This window comes from Monodelphis domestica, chromosome 2 (assembly GCF_027887165.1).
Source record: "Monodelphis domestica isolate mMonDom1 chromosome 2, mMonDom1.pri, whole genome shotgun sequence".
Taxonomy (NCBI): Eukaryota; Metazoa; Chordata; class Mammalia; order Didelphimorphia; family Didelphidae; genus Monodelphis; species Monodelphis domestica.
The window spans coordinates 153,142,440-153,154,490 of NC_077228.1; the positions used below are offsets into that span (position 1 = coordinate 153,142,440).

Here is a 12,051-nt window from a genome sequence, read left to right on the forward strand (position 1 = left end):
GATAGTTAGAGAGGTTTAGGTTTTTGCTGCTCCTAAGCCACCATCTTGACTCCAGATGTTCTTGAGAACATTTTGGAACCATGCCCCCAAAACTATGTGTGTTTCCCTTTGACCCAGCACGAGTCGTACACAATTGATCATTTTATAAGATTAGTGCTATTGTGTACAATATTCTCCTGTTTCTGTTCACTTTACTTTGCATATGTTCATATAAGTATAAAACAAATTGAAGCATACCATTTTCCACTTTATTTTCTCCATTAATTTTTTTTGTATGTGTGATATATTTTTATTCACGTTGTGCTGAATATGCAAATATATATTGCATGATATTACATGTATAACCTATGTCAAATTTCTTATTTTCTGGGGTGGGGGAAGGGAGGGAATTTAGATCACAAAATGTTAGAAAAAATGTTAATTGTTTCTACACATAATTCAGGGGGAAATACAATAAAATATTACTAGATGACAAGATTGAACAAAAAAATTTTATACTTAATTTTTTATTGAGAGTTCATCAGTTCTCTGAAGGTGGATAGCATTTTTCTATCATGAACACTTTGGAATTGACTTGGATCTCTATATTGATGATCAAATTTTTCACATTTGATCATCTTTATAAAATTGTTACTGTGCATAGTGATTTCCTGGTTCTTCTCACTTCACTTTGCATGATTTTATATAAGTCTTCCCAGGCTTTCCTGAAACCATCCTGCCCTTCATTTCTTATATCATAATAGTATTCCAGCACAATAATATGTACAATTATTCATTCCCTGATTGATGAGCAACCTTTCAATCTGCAATTCCTTACCACCATAAAAAGAGCTATTATGAAGGTTTGTACTTATAGTTACTTTTCCTTTTTCTTTGTTCTCTTTGAGATACAGATCTTATAGTGGATCAAAAGATATGCATAGTTTTATAGCCCTTTCAGATTGTTTTATAAAATGGTTGGACCAGTTCACTAGTTCACCAACAGTTCATTAATGTATCTATTTTCCCTTATACTTTCTAGCATTTGTCATTTCTGATAGGTATAACTTCAGAGTTGTTTTAATTTGCCTTTCTCTAATCAATAATGATTTAGATCATTTTTCATATATCTTTAAAGAGCTTTGATTTTTGTTATGAAAATTGCTTGTTCATATTTTTGACTATCAATTGGGAAATGGCATTTATTTTTATAAATTTGACTGTTCTCTACACATTTTAGAAATGAGGCTTCTATCAGAAAGACTTACTGTAAAATTTGTAAATATTACTTTATTATAATTGGTCTCTTTTAACAACATACAGTTTCTCTTTCAATTATGTCTAATTTTGCTTTATATGAGATTATGATTGCAATCCCTGTCCTCACTAAAGTTGTATTATAAAGCAGTAATCATCAAAGCAACCTGGTACTAAGAAACAAAGTAGGGGATCAATGCAATAGATTAGCACAATAGATTCTGCTCCAGCCCTTCATCTCAACTGTGTCTTTCTCTCCAAATTTTGTCTCTTATATACAATATTTTGAATTCTAGTTTTCAATCCATTCTGGCTTCTACTTCCATTCTATGAGTTAGCTCATCCCATTTACATTTACACTTATGATCACTAACTGAATTTTCCTCCATCCCATTTTCCTTGTCTATCCTCTTCTTTTTTGATCCTATCTCTTATTCAAAAGTCTGTCCTGCTTCTGACCACCGCCTCTACCAATCTGCCCTTTCATCCCTTTTCCTTCCTAATGTATTTCTATACCCAACTGGGTGTTGGGCATATATTCTTCTCTTTTCAACCAGTTCCAGTGAGAGTGAGGTTCAAGTATTGCCAATCACCTCCCCACTTTCCTTTCCAATAGAAGAGCTGTACCTTGAGCACCTTCTTCATGTGAGAAAATTTGCCCCATTCTACTTCTCCCTTCCTCTGTCTCCCAGTGCATCTCAATTTTTCTTTTGAGATCATCATTATATTGGCATGACTGACTCACACCCATGCCCTCTCTGTATAACTCATATTTTTGCTATAGTGGAGCTATTGCTTAAATAGGCCTTTGTGTTATCTTGAAAACATTAATATTTTAAAAATTATTTCTCTGGAAAGATGCATTCTGATTTCCAAACAAACTATGAAATGAACTTTTGAAACTATCCTTTTATACATTAGGGACTGCTTTTAGTACAAATAACTCCCAATTTGACACTTTACAAATTTACCAGTCAATTGAGGATAAAAATTAATTTAGCAATTATTTTATGCAACATTTTGTGAAAGCTGATGCATTAAAATTTGCAAATGACTTAAAGGAATTTACTTCTTTGAAATATAATTGTTTTTATATATATGTATTATACATATGTATTTTCATATATATTACATATATGTATATATAAAACATCCATTAAGAAAAAAATAGTTTCAAAACTACTTTTATTGTTGATTAAAATGGGTAAATTAGTGATTAAAATGGCAAAGGCATTAGGTTTTAAATATTTTATTTTTAAAATTTGGTTTGAGATTATTTTAATTCTATAATTTTCTAATATCTTCTCATTTCCTTAGATGAAAACAAATCAGAAAGTGTGGAGTGTATGAATTCTGGGGAGAAACTTTTAGAAGAAGGCTGTATTCATTTGATTTCATTAGGCTCCAAAGCATTGATGATACAAGTGTGGGCTGATTTGAGTACTGGAGCTTTCATCTTTCGGTATTAATTTTTTTTTCTTTCAGTTTCAACATACATTTAAAGTAATTTATTTTAAATTCCTTTAGTAAAATATGCCATAAAAGATCGTTAGAATGACAGAATAAATCTAGAAAAAAAGGAAGATCTACTTTACAGTTACAAATGAAAATGTATTATTCCATAAAAATCTTGGTGTTAGATTATTCTAGTTGAATTTCATTAAGACTAAATATTGATCAAAGTATAATTGAATAGGCTAGAAAAATTCCCTTCCAAATGACTGTTAGGATATTGTTATATTATGCACTTTTCCCATGCATATTTTCTCCTTTTCAATTATAGGATAAATATTGTAAATTGGGGTTTTCCTATTTAAATGTGGAAACAAAAGCCAAATAGTTCATTGGATGAGAACCTAGTTATTCCTATTTTTTAAATGAAATGTAACTAGTATGAAATAATGTTTATATATGTTGTATTAAAAATAGGCTCTTCATTAAAGAGTGATGAGTATTGTTGAAAACAGCCAAATATATATGTTATTTAATAACTGAGTTTTAAGAATTTTCTCTGTTTTAACAAAATTGATAAATGAAATTTAAGAATAGCCTAACTCAATTAATATTTATTAATTATATGATATACAATTAAATAATATAATTGTAATTAAATAATATGAGATCATGATATAGTTTAGAATATTTTATTTAATTACTTGTACTTATATAATCTATCCTTAATATTAGACTTAGAATTTCTTTCAGACTGTCATTCTGTGCTTTTTAAAATTTTTTTTTGGAGCATGTGCATTGATTCAAATGATGATACAAAAGTTGGATTGATTGCACAAGCTGAATCACAGGAGAATATCTTCCTTTTGGGGAAATGGCAACATTTGGCATTAACATACTTTCAACAGCCTGAAGGAAAAAAGAATATCCATGGGAAATTCTCTATGTGGGTCTCTGGTCAGAGGTATGATATATTTTAGAGAATGGCTCATTAACTTTGATTGTAATTTTAAATTTAATCTTTTATATCTCTTGAAATATATTTTAGAATGAATTTAGTTATAATTTACACATTTTTATCTTTTTTGTTGCTTCTTTCTATACCTTTCATATTTAAGAAGCAAAACATTTTATAGAATGAACCTTCTAAATACTTTGTTGAAGATTATTATTCTCTCATATTTTACTGTTATATGATATTTTATTTTGGAGGGGGATTATTATTGATAGTTATTTTTAAAGAGATGCACTTGGAAATTTAAAGTAGGAATCAATATAAAACAAATGGAGAACATAGTCTCTGCCTCTTAGGGTATTATAATTGAACTTGAGATTACTTAACATCTTTCTGAATCCATTTACTCTTGCAAAAGAGTAACAAAAATAGCTGCTGATATTGAGTTGGCCTATAGTAGATATATCTCTGTGGTCTGGCAAATGGCAACAGTAATAATATGCATCTTATTTAGGTGATACTTTCAAGTTTTGCAGAGTACTTTATATACTTTATTTGATCTACAAAAACCCTGTGTATTAGATACTCTAGATATTATGATACTCATTTTACATATGAAGAAATTGAGGCAAAGAGAAGTTAAGTCCAAGTTTTAAAAAAATAATAAAGATCAGGAAATATTTGAATCGAACTCTCCTATTTTCACATTTTGCCTTTTCATTGTGTTATATTGTCTCTCTTCATAAAATGGCTAATAAATAGGCTCAAGTTAAAAATATGTTCATTATGATGGTGGACATTTCTTGGAACATAGTAGTATCAGAGACCAGAAAGGAAAAGGAAGGGTTATTTCAGTGATTAGACCTCATAGCAATTAGTTACCCTAACTCAGATGGAGTTTACAAGAGAACTCTAAATAAGTTAGATGCTTCCTTGGTTTCTTGTTTTACTCTGAAATAGAAGCTTTGGCTGGAGGAGGAAAGAATGAAAAGTTTACTCAGTATGAAAGATAGTCATGGTGAATTTGTCATCAGTTCAGACTATTGTAAGGGCTATATCATCATCTAGGGGAAGAGAAAGCAATGGAGAATAAGGAAGGCTAAAAAGGACATACATATATCAATGTGCATTCATTTAATATAGAAACATATTTAGAGACTTTAATAGGATATAATTATCATAATTTTGCTTTGATTTTGTTAACATTTGTCTTTGCATATCATATTCTGGTAATATATGTGTAAATTTTCAAATGATACAGGATTAGTGGAAAAGAGTATTTTTGAGGCCCAGGGAGGAGACCATTCATTAATGAGGTCACAAGAAAGGCCAGTTTCCTTTTAGACATCTCCATTTGATTGGATATTTCAGTTTAAACATGTTCAAAACTGAAGTCATCTTCCAGCCAAAAGCCTTCCTGCTAACAGTCTTTTTTCTTTTCCTAGTTTAGCATCCTGGTCTTCCCAAATCCTCTAAGCCAAAATCTCAAAGCTCTCTTTGCCCTTTCCTCTTTTTTACTTTCCCAAGGCAACTGATCCCACTTTTACTATATCTCTCCACACACAGCCACTATCCCAGTTAAAGCTCTCACCTGGACTTTTACTGTAACCTCTCTCTAGTCACTCAGTTGCCAAACTTTTATTAAGTGCTTATTTTAACTTCTGTGAGTACAAAGAAAAGCATAAACTGTCCTTACCTCAAGGAGTTCACATTCTAATGGAGGATATAGCATATAACATTTTTTACATATGAGATACAATATAAGTAGAAGGCAATCTCAAAGGGGAAGACTGGCAGTGTGGCATGAGAATTGAGGGAAGAACTTGGAAAGGCCTACTTCATAAGATGAGATTTTAGGCAAGACTTGAACCCAAGAAGACTAAGAGTTGAAAATGAGGAGGGAGACTGGGGAAGCACAGGGGATATCCAGAACAAAAGTACAGTATTTGGAGTACTTTTTTTGAGGATGCCAAGTGGACCAGCATTGTTAGACCTTAGTGAGTAAAGGGGGAGAACATGTAGCAGGACCTGAAAGGGTAGAAAAGGAGAAAGTTATTACAACTTTTAAATTCCAGAGGAGTTTATATTTGAACTCAGAGATAATGGGGAAATACTGTAGTGCATTAGGAGGTAAGAAAGGGGTTGACATAATCAAACCTATACTTTAGAAAAGCCACCTTGGCAGCTCTGAAAGATCACTTGGAAGTGGTGGATGGACATGTTACAACCAGTTCAAATTGATTTGTGACAGCTAATTATCAAATTTTCATTGTGAAATGAAATAACAAACGAAATCAGCAAATTCTACAAAGCAGGGCTTGATTTTGTTTTGATGATTTTCTAGGTATAAGAAAATGATGAAAAAATGTTAATAATTTGGGTTTAAATTTAAAAGTGGGAAACTAGATGGTGCAGTAAAATACTGGGATTGGAATCAGGAATACTCATCTTCCTGAGTTCAAATATGGCCTCAGATACTTACTAGCTATGTGACCCTGGGTAGGTCACTTAATCTTATTTGCCTCTGTTTCCTCATATATAAATTGAGCTAGAGAAAGAAATCACAAACTGCTTCATTATCTTTGCTAAGAAAACCCCAAATGGAGTCACAAAAAGTTGGACAAGACTGAAAATGATTGAACAGCAATAAAATTTTAATGTATTATAGATACTTTTTTTTCCCCAGAGAGTTAGTTGTTAAAGATTTACAAGTATGGCTTTGAGTGATCTTGACTTGAGGCAAACGTTTAAAAAGTTATTATAATAATTCAAAGGAGGGTAGTTCCAATAAGAAGTGAGAAGGGCTTAAACTCAGGTTGTGGCTATTCATGAATGAATAGTGGAGGACATTAACGAAAAATGATAAAAAGGTAGAAGTGCCAAAATTTTGTTATAGATTAGAGCATGAGGAAAAAGTTGCTGATGATGCTGTTTGCGAGCCTCAGTGCCCAGTATGATGGTGGAACCATTGACAGTAATGGGAAAATTGGGAAGTAGAAAGGGTTTGGAGAGATATGTTTTGTTTCCAATATGTTGAATTTGAAGTGATTATGGGACATCCAGTTTAAGATATCTGATTAGGCAGCAAAGATTTAAGATTGGAGCTTAGGAGAGAGAGATATGGTCTGATTATATGAATCTAGTAATCTTGTCCATAGAAATGATATTTTAACATAGAAAGAAGTATTAAACTCAGGAAACGCAGGGGAAATCAAATTAAAATGTAATTTGGAAATTTTTAACCAAAAAATAAAAACATAATACAATATAGACTCGTAGTTTTCTAAGTCAATGTGCTATCAATAGGGATCCTTTTCTATATGAGTTTGATGCCACTGTTTTAATACATGGGAGCTGATGAAAACACCAAGTAAAATGTAGCTCAAAAAGAAAAAGTCTTAGGCATACCTTGGGAGATATTGTAGATGCAACCTGGATGAAGAACCAGCAAAGGAGACTGAGAAGAGAAACTGAAGAGAGGAGCATCCTGAAACCTGAGAAAAGAATGTGATGAACAGTGTCAAATGCTGTCAAAAGAAGTCAAAACATACGGATTGAGAAAAGATAATTAGATTTTACAATTTTAAAATGATTAGTAAATTTGGAGAGAACAGTTTCAGATGAATGACAAAGTTGGAGTCTCAATTGCCTAGGAAGAGAATATGAGTAGAAGCAGTGGAGACACTAAGTGGCTTTCTTAATTTTAGTCATGGAACATCTAATTGGATGTCCCCTATGGGCCCTTTAATATGTGAATTTTCAACTTGGAGAAGATATGGAATCATCTGTATAGAGATGATAGTTGTCTTGGAGATATAGATAGAGAAAATAAGAGTAGAATAGCATCTTAACATTAAAATTAATTGGTTGGAAAGGGAACAGGAGCCATGGGATTAAATTAAGAGAAAGTAGTAGAAAAAGTAGAAAGAAAGTAGCTGACTTTTGACAGACCAGTTTTAGTAGACAAAATTACAAGGAGTTGAAGAAGTGGTGAATACTAAGTGGTAGAAGCAGCAAGAGAAGACTTTAATAATTGAACAGATAAATCCTGAAATCAAGTTCAATATTCACAAATGAGAATTGATGAAGGCTTGAACTAAAGTCATGGCTGTGTGAATAAAGATGGGACATAAACAAAAAGATATTTTAAAAGTAGACTTTTAAAATAGGGAAGGCAAAGTGAGGGATGTTTTAGGGAAAATACATAATGAATTTATAGTTTTAGATATGATGTACTTGAGATGGAAATGGGCCATCTTGATGATGAGATCCTGCCAGCTGTGGTGATATCTGTGCTAAAGCTTAGGAGAGAGATAAGGATGAATTCAAGGAAACTGATGAGATCACTAGGAGAGAAAATGTAGAAAGGCTGCAGACCTAGGACAGTGATGATGAACCTTTTAGAGACTGCTCCCAGTGCCTCCCCTCCCTCCACCGAATGTTGGTTGTGCCCTTCCCCCCATCCCCACCCCATTTACCCCACACGGGGAGAGAGGAGGCATTCCCATTGGGCTGCTGGGCAAAGGGGCAGGTGATTTGAAAATTGTCATCAGATATGGTGGAGAGAGGGGTGGAAGGGGAGCAGCTCTGCCCAAGTCTCTCTGCCTTTCTGGTTGGGGGGACCAGTGGCACATGTGCCCAGAGAAAGCTCTACATGCCATTGGTTCATCATCACTGGCCTAGGGGCCCAGTCCAGCATCTGTACTCATTGTTTAGGAGGTAGATTATGATCTGTTACACAGCTAGAATATAAACTGTAATGATCCTTTGGGGGGGAAAACTTTGAATAAATACATACAGATTCAAAATATTTATATTATATAACTGTCAAATAGGACAATTTTGAGGGTAAAAAATAAAATTAATAATTATTATTGTTCAAGAAAGCAATTAATGAACAAATAAGTATTTATTGATCCTATTTTATGTTTAACATTGATACTGGGCACAATGACTTTGGCCTAATCACATTTTCTTTATGGTGGAAATTGTCTGTGAAAAGCTAGTGACTTTACATATGCAAAAGTGGACAAACTCTTAGAAGGATTTTTCAACTTAGTTTTTCACGTTACTAAATACTTAATTTTTGCTATACTGCTTCATACTCATGATAATGCTAATGGGTTAATTTAACTAATTTTAATTTTAGGAAGCCCGATGTTACTTTGGATTATACATTTCCTAGAAGAACGAGTTTATCATCTGATAGTAATAAAACATTTTGCATGATTGGCCATTGTTCCTCATCTCAAGAAGAATTTTTACGATTGGCTGGAAGATGGGATCTGGGAAATTTACTTCTCTTCAATGGTATGTTTTTACTCTTTGAAGAATTTCCAAACAAATTTGGTGATTATGGTGAATTTGTCTTAATTAAAAAAATTTTTTTTTTGGTACCTTTGTCTTTATATCAGTGAAACTACTGACTCTCATCATTTTTACCTTAGCTCAGCATTTCATATACATCCCTTTCTCTGTAGTCATAGAGCTGATTCTCTATTTCAGGTCTCTCCCACTCCAGTCTTATCTTCCACTCAACTAAAAGTGATCTTACTGAAAACTAGGTCTGACCATGTCACTTCCCCATTCAAAAATCTCCAGCAGCTTTGTTCCAAATATATAATTCCCTCTTTGGCTTTTAAAGCATGACTCTTTCCTATCTTTTTGATCTTCTCGTCTTATTCTTTTTCCTCTTCATATATCTACAATTAGTGACACTGGCTTTCTTACTATTCTTCAGAAAAGACTCTCCTTCTGAATGTGTTTTCCCTGGCTATCCTTCATGCTTGGAATGTTCTCCATCCTCCCCTCTGCTTCCTGGCTTCTCTGGATTCCTTCAGAACTCAGCTCAAATCCTCTCTTCTGCAAGGTCCCTCTCACTTTACCTTCACCTGCCTGTTAGTAGCTTTGCTTTGAGTTTACCTCCTTTTTGCCACTGTATATACCTTGTATAGGTGCACAGTTGTTTACATGTTCCCATCATTAGAATGTGATATCTTTCAGGACAAGGGCTGTAGTTTTGCCTTTCTTTGTATTCTTAGTTCTTAGTATAGTGACTGGCACATGATAAGCACTTAAATGTTTGATGATGGTGATGAAAAAAACATTAATTAAAAAAACTTAGGCAAAAATAATCATCCATGTTATTATATGTATTAGTCTTATGTATCTCATTACTGTAATTCTTTTAAAAATAATTACTCTCTTTGTTTTTATATTTATGTATACCCTGCTTTAATTCTTCCCACAGAGCCAGCCTTACAAATGAATAATTAAATAAAAGAACTACAAAATAGTTTAGGAAAACCAATCAACATTTCAAAAAAAATTTATATTTATATTATTATATACCTACACACCCCTCTTCCTCTAACAGAACAGGGACAGACATTCTCTCAAAACTCTTCCTGAGAATGTTTGGTTATTATGAGATCACAACACTGAGTTAAGATTTTGTTGTTGTTTTTTCAGTTTGCATTGTTTTTAGCCATTGTGTACATTTTTCCCACCCTGTTCTCCTTCACTGTGCATTAACTCATATAAATCTGTCTGTTCTTTATTTTTATGTTCATTGTTTCTTACAACACAATAATATTTCATTACTTTTATGTTAGTCAACGAACATTTATTAAACAGTCTCAATATGCCAGGCACTTTGCTAAGACTTAGAATTTCAAAGAAAGGCAAAAGCATTGTCCGTGCCCTCAAGCTTTCAATTTAATGAGGGATATGGCATGTAAGCAATCATGTACATATAAGACACATAGAGAGTAGATGGAAAGAATTAATTCTTTTATGAGACTTGGCCAAAAACCCCCCCCTAATACTATAGCTTTCAAATCCCTGCTTTTTATGAATAATTGTGGGTGGTACTTTTAATTTATTTTATTTAATTTATTTTCCCTTTTTTTATTTAGAATATTTTTCCATGGTTACATGATTCATGATTCCCCCTTCCTTCGTCCTCCCAGAGCTGACAGGCAATTCCACTGGGTTATATATGTATCATTATTCAAAACTTATTTCCACATTATTCATATTACAGTAGAGCAATCCATTAATATCAAAACCCTAATCACATCCATATAGAACTATGTGATCGGTCATGTTTTTCTTCTGTGTTTCTGTTCCCACAATTCTTTCCACGTAAGTGGATAGCATTCTTTCTCATAAATCCCTCAGAATTGTTCTGGATCGCATTACTGCTAGTAGAGAAGTCCATTACATTTGATTGTACCACAGGGTATCAGTCTCTGTGTACAATGTTCTGGTTCTGCTCCTTTTGCTCTGCATCATTTCCTAGAGGTTGTTCCAGTACACAAGGAATTCCTCCAGTTCTTTATTCCTTTTAGCACAATAGTATTTATTCCATCACCATCAAATACCACAATTTATTCAGCCATTCCCCACTCCAGGGACACCCCCTCATTTCCTAGTTTTTTGCCACCACAAAGAGTGCAACTATAAATATTTTTGTACAAGTCTTTTTCCTTATTATCTCTTTGCGGTACAAACCCAGCCATGGTATGGCTAGGTCAAAGGGTAGGCAGTCTTTTAAAGTCCTTTGCATAGTTGGTTGGTACTTTTTAACGAACCATTTGTTTTCCTCCAATGTAGGAGCCAAGATTGGTTCACAAGAGGCCTTTTATCTATATGCTTGTGGACCTGACTATACTTCTCTAATGCCTTGTAAATATGGCAAGCCAGTGAATGACCATTCTAAATACATTAGTAAAGAAATTCTGCAGTGTGAACAAATCAGAGAACTCTTCATGACTCAGAAAGAGGTGGACATCGATCTCTTAATTGTAAGTTTTGAAAAGTGGTTGTTTTAGGGCAGTTAGATGGCATAGTGGAGAAAGTGCCAGGCCTGGAGTCAGGAAGACCTGTGTTCAGATGTGGACTAGACATTCCCTAGATTTGTGACCCCAGGCAAATCACTTAACCTTATTTGTCTAGCCCATGCCTTTCTGTTTTAGAGTTGTTACTATGACAAAATGTAAAGGCTTAAAAAAAAATAATTTATTTTGGAAATAATTTCATTAATATTGTATATGTTTATATGTGTTTATTTTGTAGTAACTCAAAATTCTTTGCTTTAAATAAGCATTGGGAGTCGTTCTCTTGTTTCCTTGATTCTCCATTGTTTAAATATATTTTCTGAGAAAAAAATCTTTTCTGATAGTCAGCCTATTGCTTTTATAGAGAATTTATTCATAGGGGTTTTGGAACTGTAGTAACATTATTGTAGTACTTTTCAGCTTTGCAAGTCACATACATTTGGAAGATGCAAATTTATGACTAAAACATAGAATGTATTACTTTTATTTGTTAGACGTTATTGTTAGTGAAAAACTTTATTACATACTAACCTTATTTGCCTTTTAAAATTTTGTTTGTATATTTTT

General features: G+C 33.1%; 1 protein-coding gene across 4 annotated transcripts in view; it reads left to right on the forward strand.

Moving 5' to 3' along the window:
- The window catches only part of LYST (lysosomal trafficking regulator), a 248,382-nt gene that overhangs the window by 99,742 nt on the left and 136,589 nt on the right, over positions 1-12,051 (forward strand). For all 4 annotated transcript variants that reach the window (XM_056816097.1, XM_056816099.1, XM_056816098.1 and 1 more), the window contains 4 exons: positions 2,554-2,698; positions 3,479-3,652; positions 8,793-8,953; positions 11,261-11,451. In XM_056816097.1, the coding sequence (XP_056672075.1) occupies positions 2,554-2,698; positions 3,479-3,652; positions 8,793-8,953; positions 11,261-11,451 (671 nt within the window). The remainder of the gene's footprint in view (positions 1-2,553; positions 2,699-3,478; positions 3,653-8,792; positions 8,954-11,260; positions 11,452-12,051) is intronic.